The 26,415-nt window shown below is 46.4% G+C and overlaps 1 protein-coding gene across 1 annotated transcript; it reads right to left on the bottom strand.

The window, feature by feature from the left end:
• Positions 1 to 21,292: 21,292 nt before the first annotated feature.
• SLC32A1 (solute carrier family 32 member 1) lies at positions 21,293 to 26,200 on the bottom strand. Its single transcript, XM_073309098.1, has 2 exons — positions 25,336 to 26,200; positions 21,293 to 23,422 (listed from the first exon to the last, which is right to left on the bottom strand). The coding sequence occupies exons 1-2, from the start codon at positions 25,711 to 25,713 to the stop codon at positions 22,235 to 22,237; spliced, it is 1,566 nt and encodes a 521-aa protein (XP_073165199.1). The 5' UTR covers positions 25,714 to 26,200; the 3' UTR covers positions 21,293 to 22,234.
• Between the last annotated feature and the right edge of the window lie 215 nt (positions 26,201 to 26,415).

Here is a 26,415-nt window from a genome sequence, read left to right as displayed (position 1 = left end):
TTGCCAGGATCATCTGGGTACATCTCACTTAATCACTTAATGTGCCATTTCAGGGGCGTCAAGTACTCATGAACTTCGGTATCTCCTATTCTCCGCCTGTGGTACGTAACAGTCTAGTTCCTTGTGGGTTGTAATACCTGAGTCTTGTTTCAGTTGTTGGGTTTAGTGGACGGGTGCTGTTGGGTGGCCTGTGATATACAGGAGGTCAGACTGGATGGTCTGGTGGGATCTGGCCTTAAACTCTATGCCTCTGTAAGACTCAGTCGATCTACTGTTTATAATACTAATAGTAACTCATAGTTAGTAACTATGAATAACTGTTAATTTATCATTCACCCAGATACGGCATTATAGAGCTGGTTGGAAAACTTCTATGAAGTCACTTTTCATAAGAGAAAAAGGTTTCACTGAAGTAAAAATGTTTTGTGAACTTGTGTCAATTTCATTAACATTTCATTTAGAAAACACACCGAGAAAGGATAGACTGAATCCAACCGGGAGCAACTTCTCAAACTATATAAGGAAAGGCACGACAAGCAACCTACCTGCTTCTCTGAACACAAGACTCTCAACAGGCAGAAACATTTGCCGTCCATTTCTTTCAAACCCCCATCAAAGTGCAGATTTTTGGTGCAAATGTCTCTTAGTCCTGAGTATGAAACTCATTCATTTCAGTTTTCTGTTTCTTCTTTCTGTTCTTCACCACTAGAGAGCACCGGCACTATATCTAATTTATCGTTGAAACATCTGTTGATCTCCAACCAATGACACTTCCAACGTGTTATGACCCTGTCTGGGACATTAAGAGTTTCCAATGGCTTTTATGACTGGCTATATTCAATAAGCCAAACATCTCTCTGTACCTTCCTTAGTTGCTTCATGTCTGTCTCCACGGAGTGATTCTTTGCTGTGGTCAAATTAGCTGATGACACTAGCAACGGAGGAGAAGGCCAGAACGGAACTGTAAAGTGACCAGCAGAGGAAATAAACAGCTCAGACACAAAATGGGGGATCTGTCTGTTGTATGGCTATTGATCTCAAAGGCCCAAAATGTTAGAAGTGTTTATAAACTCTCACTGTCTGACATTACACATGATAAATAGGTTTGGGATTATTTTTAAGAAAGAGCTGGATAAATTCATGAGTTTGGTTGTGCGATGGGGCTGCTTGTGATGGTGGGGAGCAGGACTCAATAGCACTGAGGCTCATTTCTTGTTTACGTCTTCTCTTCCTAAAGCTCATGCATCAGAGTTCCAGACGGAGTTCCACCTGAAGGGGTCCCCCTCCCCATGTATTCTGGGTTTTTTGTTTTGCTTTGTTTTTTTCTCCTTCCTCTGAAGCATCAGGGATGGCTACACCTGGAAATGGGACAATGGGCGGGGTGCCCTTCAATCCCAACCTGCACCCTCCCCCTGCACTATGCCAGCTTTCAGGCTCTCCGCTGCAGAGAGGGCCATGGTCGGTGAACAGACAGAGAGTAGGGTGAAACCCTCACAGATGAAGGGTGGTCTTGAGATGAAGGCACTGGACTGTCCCTGAGAAGAGATGGGTGCAATTCCCAGCCTGCTAACAGCTGCTGTGTGAGACCTGGGGAAAGTCATTTAATCTCTTAGTGCTTCAGAGAGCCCAACCGTAATTGTAATAATAGGCCCTTCCCCGTACCCTTTGTCTTATCTATCTAGATCTTTGGAGCAGGAACAGTCTCCTACTGTGTGTATGGGCAGTGCCCAGCCCAGTGGGGTCCTCATCTCGCTTGGGGGCACTAGCATAAGGCAAAGACTGCTACTAACATAATAAAACTCCCTTTCACTTTCATTCAAAGGAACATAAATGAGGCAGCTGTAATGATGTTCAGATTCGACGTTCAAGACTGTGTAGAACTGGGCTGGCTTGGGACCATCTCTAGTAGTGAAATGAGCTACACTGAGCCGGTGGTGAACGGCCAGCTGAGCTCACAAACACAGCCTGGTTATAAATTGGGGGAGGGTTACAGGGGAACTGTGACCCTGCTATATATGGATCAGTGAGGCATCTCACCAAACTGGGGGTCCAACGGGAATTCACATGGCCCTGCCAAATTCCTCCATGTCTCTCAATAGGGTACTTTGCTCTTCTTGATCCTTTTACCCATTAACCACCTGTTATTAAATTGGGGATGTGACTCAAACTGGGCTGATGGTGGATGGATTGTGGAAATCAAAAAGCTCGGTGTTCCCAAGCCCTTTTCCCACTGTGGCCTACGGAGGATTGCTGCCAGGGTTACCACAAGCTGGGAGAGCCAGCAGCAGAGGCCTTGCAACAGACACATTTGAGAAGAGCTGCAAGGACACATTTCAGACATCATCATGCTGGCTCCAGGAAGTGTACTTGCCTGTGGTGGTATCCATTGTTAAGCAGCATCCCTAAAACGTAGGTGCTGTACTAGACCCAAGTAAAGACCGTTCCTGCCCCCAAAGAGTTCATGACCTAGAAAGAGAAGTCAAGCTACACTGGGAGAGGTTAACTTTGACATTTTCCCTTTCTATTTTCATTTGTCACCCCTCACCTTGGCCATGTCAGACCCACATTTTGCAAGTGTTTGAGAGCCTCCCACAGGAAGACTTCATGGGTCAGACACACCTAAGATGTTTTAAGGAATTTACCTGCCCCTCCCTCAGCATATGGAACTTGGTGTCACATTCTTATCTCCCCCTCCTGCTGAAAGGGGCAATCCTGCCATCCCCACCTTCTGCAATGGAAATAGCGCATGGGAATGTGAATACAATGGGGTTGGAGTTCGTGTCAAAATCCCACGCTGCTACAATGAGTTCAAAATTAGGCCAAACAAGTTCATCCAGTCACGGTTTGGAGTTTTGGGGGGAGGTTTTTTTTTGGACCCCTCACAATTCCATTCCATTCCATTCAAATGTGACACCTGGTAATAAGCTATGTCACACATTTGATAGGAAAGAGTGAAATATTTAATAAAAGCTATGGCTTACACCTCATATCTCTGTAAGGCCTGAATCCTGTAAACTTTTCTCATAGGATTATTTAACTCCTTTTAGTGTCACATGGAGAATAGCTAGAGAAAATGGAGAGAAGGAAGAGACACCAGCCAAGAAAGGAATTTGGTAGAGTTTTCTTTATACGACACTTGGAATCTTTGATTGAATTGTGGCTTGTCTATTTCTTCTTTCCCTCCAGATCTGACCCACTCAGCAAATGACAGAGTTCTTTAATTTTTCTTTTTGAAGAGTTGATGGGTATAGAACAGAGAGATCACATTGCTCACCATGTATCTCAATTTCACTGCACTTTGTATCCACTATCTGTGTTTCATGAATAATGCTATTGTCGTGCTCTCTTGATTTGGCATAAAAATGAACAAGCAGTAGCTGCCTCTTAGACATTATAGCAGGCATTGCAAATGTGACTGTCACATCCTGCATGGATCTTAAGGAGTGGGAATAAGGTAGAATCCTAGGTCTGGTTGTTGTTTCTTCTAAAAACATGTGTTTGTATGTATGTAAACATATATACTATGGTAGTGCCCATAATGGGATTGGGTCCTTCTTGTGCCAGGTGCTCTACAACAAAAAAGCAACTCCTGCCCCCGAGGACTTATGTAGTAAAAGACATACAACAGACAAAAGACAAGGAGTGGGGGTGTAGCGAGGAGGCGCGGCCTCCCGCCCTGTCAGGAGGGGAGAGACTCGAAATCACCCCCTGGTGGGCAGAACCAGGCCACCTGCGGCTGCCCCACCAGAAGCAGAGAGGCGGGATAGGAAGCGGGACTATAAAAGGCCAGCCTCCTAGCTCAGTAGGGGGAGAGCTACCAGAGGAGCAGGATGTCTCTTCCTTGATGCTGGAGCTGAAGGAGACGGCTGCCCGACCAGAGGAGTTACCTCAATTGCTGAAGACCAGCAACGCTGATGAACTACAAGGGCTGCCATTGGCTGTTTATCCAGGGGAGACCAAGGACAACCCCAGAACTCCAATCTGGGGAGGGTAGGAAGGAGCCCTGGCATGCTGAATAGGGTTCAGCTGTGGAACTATTGTGAACTGGCCAGTGTGTTGTGGGTGGATCCCTGCTGACCTAGTGGTGAACTACCCTGCCATGAATAGGGCCCTGAGCTGGGATACAGTGGAGATGGAGGACCTGTGTCCTTCTACCCCAGGTGCTCCACCTGTGAAGGGTGGCCACCTCCCCACTAATAGGCCAAGAAGCCTGAATTGGTCTGGCACCTGCTGGAGCTAGGGCACCACGTGCATTTGCTGTTGCTCCCGGTTGGGAGCTAATTCCCCACCCTGAACTGCTGGGCTGTATCGCACAGACTCAGCCTGAGATATAAACTGTGAACTGCCCTGATTGAGGGACTGGGGTAGAAAGACTAATTAAGGCCTGGGCTGATTGTTGGCCAGGTGTACTAACTGCTAATTGGACTAATCACCAGGTGGACTCACTAGCTGTGAGCTGCACCCTGCTTGAGAAGTAGTGAGGCGGAGTGGCCTCCCACCCTGTCAAGGGGGGAGACCCGCACTCCTCCTTACAGGGAGATATAACATACAAGCAACTGAATATGAAGAATTGTCATGGCTTTGTAAGTTACAAACAAATCTTCACCTATCATTAGCTTATAGCTCAGCTGTACCTGGTTTTAGACATGTACAACTAATAGAAATAAATACAAACAAAATGACTCTCCAATGGACATCTTAGAAAAGGCAACTAGCTCAAAAAAGTGCATGTGATCCATTATTAAGGTTTAATTTATAAACAGACCAATAATGGCGGGTCTGATATATTCTAACTGCTCCCCTTTCCAAGCCATTCTCCTTTTAAAGTGACCATCTAAAAAAAATTACATTTGGATGAAAAAGTCAGTATTTTAAAAATAACATTTTACAAAACCCAAGGGCTAAATAAATGTTTCAGTGCTTTTAAAATAAATATATCACAGTGCAAGCAGCTGATTTACTAAACAAATAATCATTCCCTCACTCTGTTTGCAACCCAAACATTGCAGCATTGAGAACTCAGAAGTAAGACTGATTCTAAAGCCAAGTAAAATTGAATTCATTTATTTTCCCCCAGCTAGACAGATGTAACTGCAAAAACTAAACTAAGGATAAAAATGGAAATTTAAATGGAATTTTTAAAATCGTTTAAATCTAAGGTGGCTTTTGTAATAAGGGCTGGGAAATTTGTTTAAATTATATGTTCAAACTTGACTGTCATCTGACAGTCAAAACCTCATGTTCTTTTAGAACTTGTTACTTAATCATTAACGTACATGAACGTTCCATACAAGTATTAACGATGTTCCATTTAATACTCAATATGCAGTTGCATTATTTCAAATAGCCACAAGGTGGCAATGCAGAAAAAGATTTGCAGGGCCTAATAAATAAGAGGTGAGGGTGGTGAATACTTCACCTCCCCATGTAGAGCATGTATGTTCTCAACCTAGTGGCCCACAATGTGATACTTGGGCTGCAGGTTGAGAACCACAGTGCCCCCCCCAAAGCCCCTGACAGTCCCCATGCCCAACACCCCCTACCCAGAGACCCCCCTCAACGGTGCGGGGCCAGGCAGACAGGACCTGGTCCCCAAGTCCTGCCATACAGGCAACCTAAAACCTGGGGGTGCTGCAGCACCCCCACAAACCCCAAGTTCCCAGTGCTCCTCACCTCCATCCCCCCCCGACACCCCCATCACCACAAACCTGCCCAGAAAGGCACTCACCCGCCCCCTGCGGCACTCGCCATCCCCCTGCTGACAGGAGCACTCCAGTAGGCTGCCTGACGCCGTCTCCCCCTCAGCCAGCCCCACCCCTGTTCAGATCGGAGGGACAAATTTTGAACTTTTGTTAGCACACAGCTGGGCCACATGCGGCTCGCAGGCCATGGGTTGAGAACCGCGGGCATAGAATACTACGCTGGATGTATTGATCCGGGTGTATTTCCAAGAAAAAACAAATGAATGAAATGGATTCTCAGGTATTGTCCATGACACATTTTTAGCAGCAGAGGAAAAACCTGCAACTGTCTCAGCGCTCTGTGAATCCACCGCAGACACTGTGTACAAGAGGCTGAACAGCATCAGTATCCTATTCTATTTAAACCCTTTCTGGATTAAACTCTGGCCCAGACTGCTCTTCAGTGGTGGTGGCAGCAGCCCATGGGATATCCTCGGCCAATTAACCTCTTTACAACAAATGGAACAAGGGGAAAGGATTTCTCCTCTGGGCCACGTGGCCATGCAAAGTGAGAAAATATATTTAGAAAGAGCACACATACTGACCTGAACACACAAGATCTACATGTGGCATGGAGGTCAATGGGATTGCTCTCAGCAGCAGCAAAACCACGCAAGCATATAAATGTTTTCAGGATTGGGGGCCTCAGTGTAAATCTACACTGCACACCAAGCCCAGGTTCTGACTCCGGTTTGAGCCCAAGCTCCACATCTCTCCACACACACACACATCAGTCTGACTCAGGTCAGCAAGCACTCATGGGAGCTGGGTCAGAAACTGAGTCCTGCTGTCACTCAGGACCAAGCCCTGTCATTTTGCAGCATGGACACAGGTCAAGCCACAGACCCGAGTCAGAAAGTCTGTATAGTGCAGCATGGACACATTAGCATGGCTGCGAGAGCTGGGTCAAGCCATTGCAAACCCAGGTTTACAATGCAGTGTGGACGCTCAAGTACAGGGCCGTCCCTCGCTATTCTGGGGCCCTACGCAGCAGGCCTCTGCGGAGAGGGAACAGGGGGCTGGCCCCAGGCCTCCGTGGGGGAGCAGGGCTGGCTTGGGGGGCAGGGGAGAACCACCCCCAGCACTCACCAGTGGGGTGGCTGGGGCCAGGTCGCTGCACTTCCTGCCGCTGGTGAGTGCAGGCCTGGCTCTGCTGCAGAGCTCAGGGGAGTGGGGCTGGGGCGGAGTAGGGGCAGGAAGAGGCAGGGCTGGGGTGGAACAGAGGCAGGGCTGGGGCGGAGCAGGGGCAGGAAGAGGCAGGACTGGGGCAGAGCAGGGTGGGGGGCCTGCGGAAGGGCTGGGGTAGCACTTCAGCTGTGCAGGGCACCAGGCAATATGGTGCTCCAAATTTCCAGGTGCCCTACACAGCTGCGCACTTTGTGTATGGGTAAGGATGGCCTTGCTTGGAAACATGAAGTGCACAAGCCCAGGTCCCACAGAACCAGCCTTAGCGTGCAGTGTAGACACACCCTCAATGACTAACCAAGTTATTTTGTTAGGGATCTGTGGGGTTTCAGAAAATGGTTGAAGTTACGTTCCCAGAATGAAGGGCAGGAAATGAACTTTTTTTTTTAAGTTCCTGGTTAGCAGAGTCCCTGGCTGATTGTTTTAATGATGCAGGGGTTATGTTGTAATATTAATCAATATGGTGCCTAGATTCCCTGTTTAACTGTCTTTTTATTACTTAAACTGATTAATCAATGCTACTGTAACCTTTGTTCCTCCTCTCCCAATTTCCCCTTTGATCGTCTGTCTCCAACCCCATTTGTTGTACGAGGACTGAATTGAGTTTATAAACTCTTTGGGGCATGGACCGTTCCTCTGCTTGTTTCTGTGAGGTGCTCAAAAAATCAGAATAATTTGTGGTTTCAACCATCCTGCCATTGCTCAGTACTGGCTCTTAGACACCCAATCAGGCAAAAGAGGCATTGTAGGCTGGTGTATTGTGCCCCTAATATTTTGTGAAGCTCCACTCTGGATCTTTCCAAATAACCTAGACCGTTTGGCAACCTTTCAGGCAATAACATAGTTATTGTTCCCTTGAGTAGGGAGAGAATTTGCATAAACTGCCATTGTATAACTCAGCCGTGTAATCACTTATCTTTCATCTTGCTACCTGGCCTTTCCGGCGGTACTGCCTTCCTGAACATGGTATTTGCGTACATTTCCATGCTGGGTATGATGCTTGACTGGCACACGTAGGGAGGGCTGTGAAAATACTGCCATACCTACAGACACAGGAGGTTCCTGGCCATTGGGTGCCCACCTCATTGTGGACAGGTTGAACTGCTAACATACTGTGTACAGCTCATCACCAGTGCCCCAGAGGATGTAGAGATGCTTCATTTGTCTGAGCTAAATCTTTGAGGTCCCCGTGGAGTCAGGAAGTGTCCTCTGTTATCAGAATCTTGGCTGGGGTATATCAGAGGTTCCTTCCTTTAGAAAGAAGTCTCCATCTATTCTACTGGCTCCATGAGATCTATGCACAAAAAGTGTCAAGTGTTTTGATTATTAAGCGTATTCCCTGGCTCTGGATGCACTCCCTATTCTCCCCCAGCTGGCACGGCAAAGAATATGGGACATGAGAGATGTTAATGATCTCAGTCATGACCTGGAGACAAGTGAGTGGAGGAAATGAAATAACTTCACAGGGGGATCCACATCTGCTGGCCCTGGCTCTGGGTATGCCCTGTTCTGGAGGCCTCAGAGGCAAAAGCAACATTCTGGTGTAGTGGCTGCCTGGTCTTGAGCTCGTCATGTCTCTGCAAGGAATCCCTTGTCTTTCCTGTCACTCGTCATTGGCAAATATGTTAGTTTCACACTGAGGATCAGGGAATGGAGCAGATGGGGAAGAATTTTGACTTTAAAATAAGGTGTCCATGGAAGCAACTGTAATAATTCACACACGTCCTTTAGAAGGGTCCATGCCTGGGCACCTAAGCAAAGAACACAAAATGGGAAAAGACACAACGTATTTGATCAAAAAGACTAGAGGGCCCAGTTCATTCTCAAGCTGATGCTGGTGTTTGTGTGCACAGTGGGTTGTGAGTAGGAGAGAGCATAATCTGTGTAGACATTTTTTTGCTCTTACCAGGACACTGAGGATCTCTGCTGCACAGTCTATAATCCAACTCTGATGTCACTGGGAGCTCTGAGCATAAACTAGGCAATGGAGAGCCCCAGTGCGAGGCATAGAGCTGCAGGGTGATCCTGGCACAGGGCTTTGCCCTGTCTTGGGAGGTTTGCTCCACTGGAATACAAAGGCAGAAGTAGGGAGTGTGGTTTCAATGCCTCGCAAACCAGGGCTGCACTGTGTTACCACCAGGCCTGCTTGCATCTTCCATGACATCAAGGCCAGTCTCTCTGCTCCTGACATGCAGCCCTGCTGTGCTCTTGCCGTGGGAGGAGGGGCAAACCAAAGAGCAATTTCATCTGCTAGGCTTGCACCTTGCAAACTAAGATCTGAGCCAGGGCGGCCATTCTTGTCTGCAGCATGCTGCTCCTTGGAACTACTTCCTGGAATGCTACAGCTTCATCAATGCAGTGCACAAATGCATGGATACTTGACTCTTCTGCAGAACCTGCCAGCAGAAACTTTGAACAGCCATTAATTAACTAAACCTCACAACTCCCCTGCCAGGTCGGGGCATATTATCCACTTTTGACAAACGGGAGAGATTGAGGCATAGAGGGCTAAGGGGGCTGTTCCAAACAGCTGCGTTCCTTCAGCTTTATTTCAAATCAGTGGGAACGGCAGGTACTCAGCACCTCAGAAAACCCCTGTTTTACAGCACCTATCGAAATGCTGAGCGATAGCAAGTGGCTGCATTCTGCCTATGCCTTCCAGGGGAAGGAAACAAAAGTTTGCTTGGGTGAGTCGTTTCTAGAGAAGCTGGCCTTTCCTTCATCCCCCAGGATTTCACCCTATATGCACCCTACTGTCTGCCTCCAGGCAAGCAGAACTATTCCTTCTCTAAACACCCTCCACCCCATAAGAAGGGTGGCCTAGGGAAGAAGGATGGTTATTTGGCTAGGACACCAGAGTTGGACTCAGGAGATCTAGCTTCTATTCCTAGCTCTGATAGACTCTTTCTGGGTGAGTCACTCCATCTCCCCGTGCCTCAGTTCTCCACATGTAAAATGGGAGCGATTTGCCCTACCTATGGGGCTCATAAGCTCTTCAGGACAAGAACTATCTCATCCCATGTGTAGGGACAGCCCTTTTGCACAATGGGCCCTCAATCTAGTTTGAAGCCTCTAGGCACTACACTAATGCGAATAATCTAATGTAAAGTAAGAGGCCAGTGGAATGACCTCTCTGCAGCAACAAGCCATTGAAAGGTAACTATCCGATGAAGTGAGCTGTAGCTCACGAAAGCTTATGCTCAAATAAATTGGTTAGTCTCCAAGGTGCCACTAGTACTCCTCTTCTTTTTGTGTCCAAAGCTGCTGCTCTGATGTATAACAGCCTCTTCTTAATGATCTCAAAAGCCCCAGCTATGACCTACTGCTCCTCTTGAGAGGAGTCTGTGTAAAGCTTGAAATGTGCAGTTTATCACCTTCCAAACTGTCCAGAGAAACAGGAGGGGTGGGGAGTGTTTCTGTCTTTAGGTTCCTATCATGTACCTAAGGGCACTGGATGCCAGGCATAAATACAAGATGACCTTGGAACCCTGACTTGAAATACTTTTAATTTTCATTTCATTCCATAGTCATCAACAGAGATCTGAACATCCAGGTCAGCCTTTCATAGCTGTCTTGCTCTTTCCTGGCAAACCCCATGAATTCTCCTTTGTGACACCTTTGTGGACACCTGCCCCATCCTTTCCCGTTCTCTCCAGAAACCCATCCACCACCTCCTTGCCAAAAGTCATGGCACCCCAGACTGACCCACCTCAAATCCAACTACACCTTTCTCTCACCCCTCAGAAATATTTACCCTGCCTAACAAACTGAAAAATAGCTTAACTGAGATCTTTTTATGACTTCATAGAATCCAAGAATATCAGGGTTGGAAGGGACCTCAGGAGGTCATCTAGTCCAACCCCCTGCTCAAAGCAGGACCAATCCCCGAATAAATCATCCCAGCCAGGGCTTTGTCAAGCCGGACCTTAAACTTCTAAGGAAGGAGATTCCACCACCTCCCTAGGTAACGCATTCCAGTGTTTCACCACCCTCCTAGTGAAAAAGTTTTTCCTAATATCCAACCTAAACCTCCCCCACTGCAACTTGAGACCATTACTCCTTGTTCTGACATCTGCTACCACTGAGAACAGTCTAGATCCATCTTCTTTGGAACCCCCTTTCAGGTAGTTGAAAGCAGCATCAAATTCCCCCCTCATTCTTCTCTTCAGCAGACTAAGACTTCTGTGGTCCTTGGCATTCCCTATGCTCCTCTGATAACATACTCTGCAGGACTGTTTGTTTTAATAAAGAGTAAGGGGAGGGGACATGAAAAAGCTATCAAAATAATGAATGGTGTAAGAACAAGAGGACATCCCATGATATGGGAGGGCTGTTCATCTAAAAGCAATACAGAAAATTGCTTTTTCACACCCTAAGACTGTGGAACTCATTGCCACCAGATCTTACCAAGGGCAAGAGCTTAGCAGGATTCAGAAGACAACTAGATATTTACATGGATAATGAGACCATCCAGGAAAATTAATTTTTTTTTAAATAAATAAAACTATGGAAGGAACAAACTCTCATGCTTTAAGGCATAAGCCAGCCTCTAACCATTGGGCATTAGGAAGAACTTTCCCTGGGCACAAGTTATCCCATTGCTGCCTACTGCAGGGTTTCAGGCATCTTCTTTTTAAACAGCTGGTGCTGGCCAACATCAGAGACAGGCACCAGCCTAGATAACTTCACTGCTCTGATCCACTACAATGTCCCTGTATTATTTTCTGAGACTATTGATTTACTCCAGAGAGTGAATGATCAGGCCCCAACTCATACTGTTGCCACCATGTGAAAGTCTCCTTTTATCTCTGTGCCTTAACCCATCTCCAATGCTTTTTTCAGACCCCATCTCAGGGTGAATTTATTTTCCTGAGGTTCTGTCTCCTGCATCCCTCCTAGGAATACCACCATCCCACCCTACTCCTTAGATAGAAAGGCAGGTGTGAGAGAGGAATGCTGCCTGGGAGCAGCTTAATGACATGTCTGCGGAGGGTTTTGTTGTAGCACAGTAAAGTCAATGTAAAGAATATCCTGCCCCTATATGAGCTAAATGAAAATACAGCAGAGCTTCCCTCTCCTGAAATGAAGGGGTGACACAGGACTTGCCTCTACCAAATTCTCAAGAGCAAAAGCAACCTAATCAGCCAACACTAATCCTGTTCCCAGACACCCTTCCTCCCTGCCAAACCAAAACCTGAGGGCTTCCTTGCACATCCCTCTTATAGTAGGGCTGGGGTGGGACTGAATTAATCACCCACAGCTGGCCCAGTCTCCCTGGTTTGCAAATCTCAGCTATGGTCCTGCCTCTGGAGAGCAGGGGGATGGGGGCAGGGTTAACTCCTTCCCTGCCAAACTATGGCTAGCGTCTATGCATCCCAGCAAAGGGAGCAAGCATCAACTGTGTTTTTCCATAACCCACTTTTAGATGGATTATACCAATGCCTCAATCTTGCTATTTCAAAGGCAGTGCATAAAGTAAGAGTGAACATTCAGAGGCCATCTGTCCTTTGGGAAAGTCCTAAAGGGTTGGCTGCAAAAGCTGATATAATATTGATTATATATTGCTTGATGTGGAACTTATTGAGTGAGTTTCTATGGCCTGTGTTTATGCAGGAGGTCAGACTAGATGATTGTAACGGTCCCTTCACCCTGGAAATCTATTAATCTATGTGATGCTCCTTTCTGGACTAGTCAAGCTATTTGGTCAGAAAATATACTCCCCCTGTAACTCAGTTCCAGTGTAAAGCCCCATCAGATGTCAAACCAAAGTGCCCCAGGGTCAGTCTATCACTAGCCATTTCCATGTTTTTGTTTTATTTGGGGGAGGGTGGTAAATCTTATCCATCTGTGGTACTTATATGGGCCCCATAACTGTACTTTCAGAGCACTACGCACTCAGTCTTCGGTGGCATTGCGATGGCCGGGGGGAGGGGGTCCTTCAGTGCCAAAGACCGGAGCGAGTGAAGGACCTGACGCCGAAGTGCTGCTGAAGACCCGGAGCACCGCCGGGTGAGTACCAGGGGGTGGTGCCTTTTTTTTATCTCCGCTCCCCCTGTTTTTTCCACCTGACTACACCACTGCACACTCTTTAAGGTATTTATCCTCAGAACACCTCTGAGAAGTAGGTAACTATTATATAGGCAACTAATACCCTCCATCTCACCCCTTTTCACACTTGCTATCTGGTCACCCTATGGAGAGGTTACAGCTGTCTCGCAGCCCCTTTTCACCAACCTTACTCATGAAAAGGAGCCACAGTGTAATGGTCAATTGGGTTCCATATCTCTAAAGGAAAATGAACTGGAGCACAATTCCTCAAGTGACACGCTTAGCTAGCTAGCTATCTGCAGTGCAGTCAGCAGCCTTGTGAACCTGTACTCATGGAAGGGGTGGGGAGTGCATATGAGAGAGAGAAGGGGGTGTGTTGGGGGGTGTTTTTATACATCTGGGGGAGTGCATGGAGGAGTGATTATAGGAACAGCTATTGCACTATTTGTTTAGAGAAATCAAACTGACAGCAAAATAAACATTTCCTGAAACAATTACAGCAATTGCTAAACAAATGAAAAAAGGCTTGACTGATTAGGTCAGTGTAACTGATTGCCACTCTAACCAAGGCAGCCCCACAATTCAGGAATCCATGTACATGGGCAAAACTCAGATCTGTAATTGTCCATGGGGCCAGCCCCATCAGTGTTAATCAAGATGGAAGCCGTTGTACACAGATAGTGCAGGCATCTTTTACCATGTAGTCTAACCCTGCTCTAAGCCCTGTCTACATTATAATTTCCACAGTTGTTACCACTGGGAGAGCTGCCATTGGGGCAGATTATTACAATTTATTTGTATTATGAGAGCACATAGGGGCCAGCTGAGAACAGGGACCCATTGTGCTAGGTGTTGTAAAAAGACAACATAATCAGGCCTAACTGTTGTTTTCCTAGTGTACATAAAACCCTTTATAATGAAACCAATTTAAAATTTTGCAATAACACATCATCAGAAGCAAGCAGAGCTGTAAATGAGGGAATACAGGGAAGAGGGATATAGATTATAAGTTTTGCTAAAGCCTATTGTATGAGCTTTGCTGTCAGACTTTTATCATGCCCAACTCATATGGGTTATGGGTTTGTTTTTCATTTTGATCATCAGGGTTCGTTCCCTGTTCATAACCTGATAACGTGCATGAACAAATCAAAACTGCGTGCTCTTGTTCTTTTACTAGCATCAGCGCAGCATGGAAATGTCCCTGCTCCAGCTGGCTGGATGCTGCCTGTGTGTATTTAAAGCCCGAGTCACAAGGGCTGCAGGCACAGCACATACAATCCTGTTCCTTTTGGCCACTAGACTGACAAGTCTGGAGGACACATTCTGGCTTGAGAGAGAGAGAGAGACTTTGCTTAGCATTTCAGCTTGCATACCCAGGTCATCTCTTAGGAAATGCACTGAACGCAGATCAGCCAGGAGCGTGCATAGACAGTATGAAAGAAACACAGGAGCAAGACACTTGACCAGAACTGACTGCATGACAAAAAATCATTTTGCTCCTTCTGAATAATCTATGACTTTACCCTGGTTGAAAAGCCCCAATGGCCAAATTCATAGTTACCATATGGCCCCTTTGGGCCCGCTAAGCCAGTGCAAAGGGGTCAGAGTTCAGGCATAAATTCCCAGCACAGGGACCTCTCTGGCAGGTCTGTCCTACCTCCATAGAAGCCCTTACACCTATCCCACCACAGGCTGTGATAAAGGAAGAAGGGTGATGCATCAGAGGCAGGATGAGGCATAAGCAGGGTGTTCCTGTGCCCTAGCAGGTGTTCTTGTGGACAATTGCAGCAGTGGTGAAAATTAGAGAAACCCTCCGAGCTGCCCTAGTCTGCACGGGGGGCTGCACTGGCTCCCAGACAGCCCCTGAAAGGGGAAGGATGAGCTGCCTATCCTCTGTCCCTGACCTGGGGCCAGCCCTACTGCATGGAAATATGTGGGTCACACTTTTTAAATGGAACCTCTGACAGTGTGACCTGGGTTTGCTTCTTTAACTTAATGGGTGTGTTGGACCCATCACTCCCTACGGGGGCAGCTCTACTGGTGGCCACAGGAATGTTGACAGGGCACAGGAATGCGAGGCATCATCATGTCATCTCCTCTGAGTAAGGTTAGAGGAAAAGGAAGCATCAGAGGCAATACTCATCGGGTCTTGGTTTGGCCCATTTCCTCTGCCCCTTCGGGCCACGCCTCAGAGCAGGGGAGCTGGTGGTCAGCTGGGCTAGCCTCTGCCAGCTTCTCTCTGCCCATCTCATTAAAGGTACAGAGTCCTACTACAATAAAAACAGATTTCAAAACATGTATTACGAGAAAATCATTCCAAAATTGTGCTTAATATTTTAAGAGTTAAAAACGTTTCATGATTTCCACTCTCCACCACCCAAACCAATGAGCCTTTACTCCCAAAAGCCACAAAGACACCAGAGAAAGGTTAGGAAGCATAAAACACACACACATACTTCATCCATATGGACATTCCCTCCCCACATGCACCGCAGTACAGGCAGGGAGGGCTGGAGCTGCCTTTGCAGGGAAGCAGCTGTTTCTAATACATCCCTCAGCCTCCTGCGATCTGAAAGGAAGCATGCAGGAAAAAAGGACATTAGCAACTTATACAGATAGACAAAGCAATCATCCCAGCTCCCTACTTACTTCCTTGGGGAGGAATGCCTCTCCAAGCCCTCATGGGTTACCCCACTGTCCTGACAATCTGTGTCTTTCTTGGGGGGGCCCCACTACAGCAGGTGAACCAGGGAGACGGGGGAAGTGGCTATGCTGCATGGAGGGGCCTGGCTGGATCTCTTCTATTCACAACTGGGCCCAGACCACTCCCATCCCAGCATACTGTAGGGAGACCAAGAAAAGAGGGGGGAAAGCCCTTAGGTCAGCAAAAGAACCACCAAATAACAAAAAAATGTGAACAGCTGGACAACAAAAAATTCAGTCATTAGAAGCATCCAAGCGCCTTACCTCTTCCTGCAGCACCACCTAAAAGCAGCATCATAGACAACTGGTCCAGAGTCAGTCCTGCAGCAGCTTTGGGGAGAATCTGCTGTTATCCACAATGGGAGCATGAGGGCACATCCAGGACATGGCCCCTTGTCCTTCACTACGCATGCACCATCAGGAGAGAACCCCAGGCGTCATTCATTGGAACAAACCAAACATGAGCAGGAGGCAAAATAGACATGACAAACCAGACACAACATGCTTCTGCTCCTGGGGAAATCCAAAGAGCTGTGCTGGGAATTATGGGAGAGAAACAGCGCCCCACAGGCCCTGCAACAGAGTGCTTGGCATGTGGATGCACTGGTCTGTGGGTCCCCAAAGCAGGATGGCTCTGTGAAGGCACTGCACTGGCGTACTCATAGTGGGGCAAGGTGCAGTTCTATAGTGTAGACAAGGTAGTGATCTAGGCTGCACAAGATAATTTAAAGCAATTCCCCAAACAAATACTGCCTAATCTCTTAAAGGTTAGGTCAGGGCAACACACAAGACAAGTCTGGTGAGCAAGGGACAGCTCTTCCAGGATCACATTTAAATCAACAACATACTTGGAAAAAACATAAATATGTTGGGGAAAAATATGGGGAAAGGGGGAGGGAACTTGTAGAGGGTCGTTTTAATTTATAGTGACTTCCAGCATCCTTTGCAAAGAAATGGCTGATGGTGCAGTTTTTATTGTGTCTAGGAGTGATTACGTTGTGTGAGCAATGCCAGCTGCTGATCAGATATCTCTCTACTACATCTCTTTTATTATGGATTTACCAACAATGTGGTGGGCGTAGTACTTGTTTGACTGGTTTGTTATTGTATCTGCCCTTTTTCTTCTAATCATCATATCATTGGAATTCATATATTTCCAGGTCTTAGTGTGAGAGAAATAGAAGACATTCATAGAAGACCCACACAGAGCAAGAAAGACAAACGGACCCTTCCAGAAATTGACACACACTCTGAACATGGGCAGATGGCCACATCTGCACACTCCAAACCAGAAGTAGATATATTTGTAGACACATACGGGGAAGGACACGTATACATCAAACATACAGAGGAACATAATAAAACAAAAGAGGTGACAGACAGGATCAGACCAATGATCCATCTTGCCCAGTATCCTTTCTCCACCAGTGACCCATACCAGACCTTCAGGGGGAGTGTACAGAATAGGGCAATTGTGGAGTGATCCACCCCAGTCTTCCACTCCCGGCTTCTGGCAGTAAGATGGTTCGGATCACCCTGAGGATGATGCTGCATCCCTGACCATCTTGGCTAATAACCATTGAAGGACCTTTCCTTATCCAGTTCTTTTTTAACCCAGATGTATCTTTTGGCAATCACAGCATCCCATAGCAATGAGTTCCACCGGTTAGTTGTGCATTGTGGGAAAAAGTACTTCCTCGTGTTTGTATTAAACCTTCTGCCTATTGAGTTCATCCAGTATCCCCTGGTTTTTTGTATTGTGTGAAAGGATCGATAACACTTCTCTATTCACTTTTTCAACACCGTTCACAATTTTATAGACCTCTATCACACACCCCTAGTCATCTCTTTTCTAAGGTAAACAGCACTAATGTTTTTATTTTTTCCTCATATGAAAGCCATTCCATAGCCATGATCATCTGTGTTGCCCTTCTCTGAACCTTTTCCAATTCCACTATATCCTTTTTGAGAGGGAGCAACCAGAACTGAAAGCAGTATTGACCATGGATTTCTAGAGTGGCATTATGATATTTTCTGTCTTGTGTTCTATCCCTTTCCGAATAGATCGTAACATGCTATTAGCCTTTTTGACCACTGCTGTGCATTAAGGTGAGGGTTTCATAGAACTAGCTGTGGTGACTCCAAGATCTATTTCTTGGGTGGTAACAGCTAATTTAGATCCCATCATTGTATATGTATAGTTAGGATAATTTTTTCCAATGTGCCTTACTTTGCACATCAGTATTGCATTTCATCTGCCATTTTGTTGCCCAGTCACCCAGTTTTGTGAGATCCCTCTGTAACATTTCACAGTCTGCTTTGGATTCAACTATCTTGGATAATTTTGTACCATCTGCAAGCTTTGCCATTTCATTGTTCACCTCCTTTTCCGGATCATTAATGGAATATGTTGAACAGCACAGGTCCCAATGCAGATCCTTGTGGCCTCCATGACCATTCCCCTCTCTCCATTGTGAAAACAGACAATTTATTCCCAACCTTTGTTTCCTATCTTTCAACCAGTTACTGATCCTGAGATGACCGTCCATGTTATCCCATGCCTAGTTAATTCCCTTAAAAGCCTTGGGTGAGGGATCTTGTCAAAGGCTTTCTGAAAAAATCCCTTTCTGAAAATCTAAGTACACTGTATCCACTGGCTCACCTTTATCCACATGCTTGTTGATTTCCTTAAAGAATTCTAAGAGATTGGTGAGGTATGACTTCCATTTACAAAAGCCCTGTTAACTCTTCCCCAACAAATTGTGTGTCTATGAGTCTAATAATTCTGTTCTTTACTATAGTTTCTACCATAGGAAGATACACACACACACACATACAAAACACAAGGAAAGGTACTAACACAAACACACAGAGGGAAGGGGTCATTCACCCACCCAGCCTACACAGTCATTCACCCTCTAAACAGATACTAGACTCTTTCTTTTTTTCCTTCTGGTTATTTTGCAAAACAAAACACGCTCCTAACTATAACCCTCTGGGTTTGCTCTCCTTCAGAGATCTGGTAGTTTGGCGTAAACTAAACGGATGTCCTGATCTCCCTGTGGAGATTTACATTTCCTTCTCTTTTTTCTGCTGCCTTCCTTCTTATAAGGAGTCTTGAGCGACACGTCCTCCCAGCCTCTGAAACTATTTGGCCAACCGGGTGGGGTTTCTCTCTCGCTCGCTCTCCCTCTTACCGCATTGCAGAGCTAGCTGGGGATTAATTACTTTTCAAGGAGCATTCAAAAAACAACAAAAACCATCCTATCTCTTCCAGGCAGCGACTAAGTTAATTTTTTGCAGCCCACAAACACAAGTTATTTTTAAGATGAGGAAATAGGATCTAAACCTGCGGAGATTATATCTTTTTCCTTTCCATTCAGATTCCTGTTTAACTGCGTGCTCTCAGATTATTTGAAGAACATTTTGGAAATGGAAAACGGGGGACTTCTGTTAACGATTCCTTTATTCCCGGAGTAGTGACCTATGAAATTGACATCAAAGGAGATTACATGTATTAAAATGCTTCTAACCTATTGAAGATCAACCGACGCGATATATTGGCAGGGTGTTTTTATTTGTAACTAATGAAGATGTTTTGGCCACTTACACTTGTCTCCCTTAAATGTACAAATCTCAATGGGAAGATGGCATCGTGTTAATTACACTAATCAATCCCCATATTTTTTGAGTCCTAGGGTTTTGAAGCAAGCCTGTTTCGCGAATTCATTTGAATTCAAACAGTAACATATTTAGACCTTTTATTTCGTTACAAGCTCCCCCCCCCCGCTAGGAAAAATGAACCAAGATGTCGAACAAACAGCGAATCTGATTCTGTGGGCTTTACTCACAGAAAATGTCTTGTGAAATCAATAGGAGATTTAGGTGAGGGCTGCAGTATGGGTAAAAATATTTTAAAGTATTAAAATAATGATAAGCAAGATGTCCAGCTTCCAAAACAGAATTTCCATCGGTTAGAAAGAAATCAATTAGGTGATTAACCCTATGAATTAGTTGTTCTGATTATCAGAGTGACTATTATTATGCAAGACGTTTAGAATGTCCACCTGTTACTAATAATTTAATTCGGTAATTAGGAATAATGTATTTCTATAATGTTATTGTTGGTGTAGCTATTATTATTGGCCATCTGACCTACAGTGTAATTTTGTAAAAAGCACATGAAAGGTGTGTGATCTTGTTATAGTTAAAAGAAATTAGGGTGGGGGAATTAACTTCTCTCTCTTTTTGAAATCGGTGATTTCAAGTAGAGGGTCAAAAGAGAAAAAAATATGCTTAGCCCTTCCCCCGCCAACAAGATCCAAGCTCTTCACAGGCTGGTTACAGTTGGGAAAGGGTCGTGATTGGCTCAGAGTGATTTTGTTAAGGAAAATGAAAAGGGGGACTTGTGGCACCTTAGAGACTAACACATTTATTTGAGCATAAGCTTTCCTGGGCTACATGCATCCGATGAAGTGAGCTGTAGCTCAGGAAAGCTTACGCTCAAATAAATGTGTTAGTCTCTAAGGTGCCACAAGTCCTCCTCCTCTTTTTGCGGATACAGACTAACAGGGCTGCTACTCTGCAATTTGTTAGGGAAGGCTCCGGTGCATCTCTCTAATAGTAGCTCTTTAGGGGCTTTTCTGTCTGCTCTGTAGCTACAGTGGGAGGGCTGGAGCTCATTATCTGCCAACCAGTTCGCAGAATTGGTGGGTTGAGGACATTAAATATCCTCAAGGGGTCTCCCCAGGGAGCGTCCCCGGCGTAAAAAGCTCCCGGGGTAGGCTCAGGGTAATTATTTAACCAGCAAAAATGACAGCAAGGGCGACCTGCCTGGGCGCCGGTGTAAAAGGAACCCCTTCCTAAAATCGCGTTGTTTCTGGGCTGAGAGTGGAGTAGGATTCGCCGCAGTACAATTACAGTAGCCTGAACACAGGCGTCTAGCCCTTGTGAAGAGTCAGCGACCCTGGCACTGTTCGGTTACCTGCCGCAGCCCAGCCTGGCTGCTGGGAATGAAACGGCAAATCAGGAAGAGGGCAGGGGCTTCGCTCTTGACTTCAGGGGGCGTAACCCACACTCCTTTAGTTGATCGGGGTGTGGCGTGAGTCCCCTTTGTGTGCGGTCTGGGCTAGTGTTTTACTGGGTGGACCCCGTGGCAGCTGAGGCCATGGCCGCCTCTCCTGTAAGGGCTGTGTCCGAAGCTGCAGAGCGTGGCGAGGTTTCCCAGCCTCGCAGTCACTGCTGCCACGCTTTCTTCTCGCAGCCCCCAGCCAGCAGCCTTCCCCCGGGCAAACCTCCCAGTCGCACGGGGCACGACTGTGCAAATCAGTGGGAGTGGGAGAAAAGGTCATACATGGTCATTGGGGCCGCTGTGAGGGGAGTGGGGAGGGCTGGCCCTTTACTTTCTTCTTTCCTTTATTTTTTTCATTCCTTCTCTGGCTTGCTTTCTCTTCCTTGTTTCAAAAGCTAAATAAAGAAGGCATCTTCCCTTCAGCCACTCCTAACCCTGCCCTGACACCTGCGTACTCCTCCTCTATCGCTCATGATGTTGGTTAGACTTCTCCAACCTGCAGTTCCTATAACAAACCCAGGCCAGCCACAGTCGTTATGTTTTTTCTTTATTGTTTGATATATTTATGTACCACATTGTACGTTAAAGATAAATCTTCTGATATACATTTTTTTCATCTTATTTACCACAGTTACACCACACGGACATTTGAAACAGCTGCACAGATCTGGTGGATTGCACAGAATGAGTTTTGTCTTGTTTTTGTGCCCTGAACGCTTTCAAATCCAACAACTTTTTGTTAAATTTAGCTGTCATGATTATTTAAAAAAAAAATAAAGAGAACTGAACTCCAGGTCTGTGATTGCAGCTGGAGGCAAAAGGTCTTGGTCAAATGGGATTACTGGATATGAGTTAAAATGGAAGAATTCAGGATATGTATTTATTATATTACTACAATGTAAACATTACATCTCACTGGGATCCTTGGTCACCAGCTGTTACCATTTTGACTGTTTGGGCGTTCATACAATCTAGGTCTTGTCTACATCTCTGTAACCACCCTTCACAGGGTATAAAATAAGGCAACCTCCCTGACCCCACCCACTGCTCAATATCTACTTTTAATTTTACACAAAAACAACCCAAATCCATTGGGTTGACAACTGTGTTTCAAATCTTGCAACCCTGACTTGCATAATATTTGTAAGACTATTACCTTGAAAATCATTTCTAGATAGGGCATTTTACAACCCTACAAGATATATTCTAAAGAAAATTCAGACCATTGTTTAGAGGGTAGGAGGGTTGTCAGATATTTTCCTTCAAATACTTTCTAAAAAAAGAAAAACTATATTGAAATCTTAGCTTATTAAAATGACTCCAGGGCAAAGACTTTATTTTATTTTATTTTTTAGGTTCTATTATGTACTTTGTTGGATGCACATAACTAAAATAATGAATCTTTTCTTTAAAAGGATACATAATTGTTTGGCTATGTGGATGTTCAGTGTAATTCTCTTTTAATGCAACCAGTTCTGGCCACTCTTTAGTCTTCTACGTTGGAACTGTAAGCCTCAATGAGGCCTTCTAAAGAATGGATGAATCCAGACACGCTGCATATACCACCTATAACAAAAATGGCGACATCAAAGAAAACATGGTGCCACATGAGCTTCCTCCACAAGAGCTTGAGGTGGAAGAGACTTGGGAGCAGGAAACAGAGGCCTGCACCTGTGAGGCTCCCTGTAAGACCCATCAGGAGGGCAAAATGAGGGACATAAATAGCCATTAACAAGGTGAAAACTACCAGGGCACACCTGAGGGTGAGTCCCCAGGACTTGAGCCTCCCATCACCCCCATAACAGTTAGGAAAGACCGCCCTGTTTCCATCCTGGAAAAGGGACTTCTCCAGGACTTCCACAGCTGCAAAGAAGGGCAATGGGTAGGAAAGCAAAGCTTTGGCCACCAAGAAAAGGTTGACTACCGCCCTAATGGTGGAGGGCAAGTTGTCTGTGATGACTTCTTTAGTCTCATCAGCCCAGGTCAGATAGGCTACCAAGGCAAAGAGTCCCTTGAGAATACAAGCTGCTATGTGAGTCCAGTTCATCATGCAATGAAACTCCTTGGGGTGCTGCATGTTCCCCTCTAAGGAAGGCAGAAAGATCTGGGAGGTGTAGCTGAAGACGATGATGCCAATGGAAATGGGGAACTTCTTCACATCAATGTAAAACTTGACTTTGTCCCAAGCCCAGTCGCGTGCTCTGGAGAGACAGTAGGCAATCACCAAAATGTTGATCACAAAGTGGGCTAAGGTGCAGAGCAAGCTGAATTTCGAGACAGCCTTGAGGTTCTTCAAGAAAGCACAAGGCAGGAGCACAGCTGTGGCAATGATAGACCAAGATTTCTGGGAGACAGGCAAGTTTGGGAAGCTATTGTACATCAGGTTCCCACTGACCACCACATAGAGAATACAGGTCATGACCAGCTCAATGATCTGAGCCACATTCACAATCCTCCCTCCAAGCTTGGGAAACCTGGGAGCACAGCAAGCGTTTGCAATGTCGACATAGGAGTCTCTCACCCTGACTATCTCCCCATCTTCATTCTCTTCGTAAAGACAGGCAATAAGGATTTTCCCAGTGTAGCAGCAAACTACTGCAGCGAAAATAATTAAAAAGAGTCCTAGATATCCACCATGAAGGATAGCATAGGGCAGGCCAAGAACAAACATCCCCTAGAAAGAGACAAAATTGATACTGTATTGTTCATTTTAGCAAGAGACCACACACACAGCAGCAAGATCTCTCTCACACACACACACACACGATTTTATTCGATGCAATCAGATCACAAACCAACAGCATGATCCTGCTTCATATAATCAGGTATGAGAGAGAAATTAAAAATGAAATTGGACAAGGATTCCTGCTTCACTTGTCCGTCTAGAACTCTTTTTAAATGTCTGTATATTTCCTGAGCCGCTAAACTGAACTGAAGACAAGCATTTTAATTTAAAATAAAACCACATTTGATCAGAATTTGTTAAAAATCTGTATTCGGAAGGAAAGGCAGAGAAGTTAGTCATTTCAGAATTGGAAAAGGAATACTCCTCACTACTCCTCACGATTTCATAAAACATTCACTCTATTATTATTTTATTATTGTTGTTATTATTACTATTTCAATTTCCCAACCTCTGACTATCTCCTATCAACCTTTTAATTCCCCACTCAAACATATAAGACACTGAATCTGGTCTCGATCAAAACAGAGACCCCATTTTAAGGGGCAACTCTGGGGAAAGGTTTGGAAATATTCATGTAGCCAGATTAAAAATCATTGGGCTGCGTCGCCACTTACAACACACACTCTCCGTGGTGCAGTTGCTTTTGACACACTGAGGATGTCCCTGCATTTGAGAGTGCGAGTTGCTTGGAGGGTGACACCTTTAAAAGTCTCTAGCTGCTCTCCCACAAAGGACTCATTTCCCATTTGAAATGGCCTATAATCCCGTAAGGAAACACGCTTTATCTACAGGATCATTCTGGAGCTAGAAAGTTGTGGGGACGGGGGGAGAGGGGGCGCTTGCTACGACAGGCAAACCCACCGCTGCTGTTCTCTTCGTGTGCATGGTGCCCAGAGGGAAGGGGTCCAAGGGGGAGAGCACTGGTCTGGGAACGTTATCAGTACAAATGAACTACCAGCCGGAAGCGTTTTAATAAGAGATGAGAGACTCGTCAAACCGCTCCGGTTTTATTTGCGACGGGTAATCATTTCGGGGTGAAATGGGTAATATCCCACTATCCAGGCAGCCACAGAAGGAGGCTGGGGGTTGGGAGGGAGGCACTAAATCCCCTCAAACCCCAAATGAAAATCAGTCACAAATACCCATCTCACGTTTCCAGCGGTGACTCTCCTGGCGAGTCAGGACTTTGGGAGAAAACAGCGGCAATGGGCACCCCACCGTTCTCAGGTGCGCTCATTCGCTTGCATAGCGCCCCGGTGAGACACTTTATCGCGCAGTGACCACGCCATTGTGGCTGTTCCCGTGATTTCTACCGAAACAGGAGAGAGTTGGCAAAAGCCACGCGCTCCTTCTCATTTTTAAACTTTACTGGGCGGCTTGCCATGTTGGGTGGAGTGGAAAAGGGGATGATCGGGTTTGTTTGTTTTTTTTAATTTCTTTTAGTAATTTACCCCCGAGCCCAAACCGAATTGACTCCGTCAAACCATAAAGGCAAGCATAGGGGAGTGGGCTGCATTCCATATTTGCACCCTCTGTTGGCCTGAGCTCTCTGTTCGCACAAGCGTTTTGCACCATCAACATACAATTCCCGAGAGGAAAAAGCGCATACAACTGGGGGTGGGAGGGGCTGACATGTTTGTGTAACAAACACGATCTGAAACGATGTTGTGAGTTTGTGTGAGTGTGTAAACACCCGCACCTCACACACAGAGACCCCCAACGCATGTGCCTGCCATGTCTGGCTGGTATGTTTCACGGTTCTGCGCCATACTATAGGCAGCAGGGAGATTTCATCCTCCCCCCCCCCCGGTTATTATGATGACCCTTATTCCCTAGACATGCCTGCAAAGGTAACCTGCAGCACTGGGGGGCGTGCAGTGAGATGGCCCCCTCCCCATTACCTGGATTGCGTTGGTGACATTCCACCCAGCTTCCCAGGCCGTGATCTTTGGCTTGCCTTGGCCGGAGAGCTCCGAGCATATGCCCTCGTCCTTGGAGGCGGACGGGGGCAGGGGACCCGTGCCATCCCTTTGGTAATGGATATCCCCTTCTAGGGGAGGCTCTGCTCCTTCTTCGCTGGCGTCCGACTTTAAGATGTCCATCTGAAGCCCTTGCCTGTGCTCCATGTCCAGGTCATCGCAATGAACAAAGCCCACCGCCTCTTCATCGGTCGCCGTCTGGAAGCCCATCCTCGCAAACATGCCGCTCACTTTGGCCTGGGACTTGTTGGAAACCGAGGTGGCGACGTTGGAAAGCTTGCTCCGGATCAGAGTGGCCATGTTGACTGACTGGCTTGGGAGCCTCTGGCCACCAAGAAGCCGGCGATCCTCGGCACCAGGCGAGAAAGTTCTGCTACTCCGGGGCTGGCAAAGCCGCTATCTCCACTTCCTACCGCAGTTGGACCTTCTCCCCTTCAGTGTCCCCTGGAGCATGACCCCGCTCGGGTTGAACTCCTTGGCACCTCCCGATCCACACTTCGCCCTCTTCCTTGTGCATATAGACTGGGGAGTGAAGTAGGGTCGAGGAGGGGTGGCGGGTGGGATCTCTGCAGTGCTGGGAACGGGGGTCGGCGGTGTGGTGCCCAGCCTGTGCTCCAGAATATCCCCGTCCCCTCTGAGCAGCAGAGACGCGGGTCGGTTGTCTCCAGCCTCAGTGATGCCAGTCCAATGCAGAGGAGCCTAAGGGGAGAAAGGCAGGGGGACGTGGGATGATCACCAGATTGCCAACGCAAGCCTTTTGCTGTGCACACCACGTCTCCATCCCAATGCGCCCATCTATCAGAAAGAAGGGGAGAGGATTGCTGCATTTCTGAGGGAGGTACCACAGTCCTCATCAAAGCCCTTCTCCCCCCCCCCTTTACACAGCAACACCCACACCTTCTAGGCTCTGCCATCCACACTGCAGAGGGAAAGGGATAGTTGGCGGTGGAAGGAGATAGGGGGGTAGTTCCCCCTCACTGATTTATATGTACATCTATATTT

The sequence above is a fragment of the Lepidochelys kempii genome, chromosome 13, assembly GCF_965140265.1.
Source record: "Lepidochelys kempii isolate rLepKem1 chromosome 13, rLepKem1.hap2, whole genome shotgun sequence".
NCBI lineage: Eukaryota > Metazoa > Chordata > Testudines > Cheloniidae > Lepidochelys > Lepidochelys kempii.
The sequence above is the reverse complement of the archived record's forward strand: the minus strand, read 5'-3'. Positions and strand labels throughout refer to the sequence as shown.

Coding starts and splice junctions, on each gene's coding strand:
- SLC32A1 (XM_073309098.1), bottom strand. CDS start 25,713: ATGGCCACTCTGATCCGGAGCAAGCTTTCCAACGTCGCCACCTCGGTT. Junction 23,423..25,335: donor ATGTCACCAACGCAATCCAG/GTAATGGGGAGG, acceptor GTCTCTTTCTAG/GGGATGTTTGTTCTTGGCCT.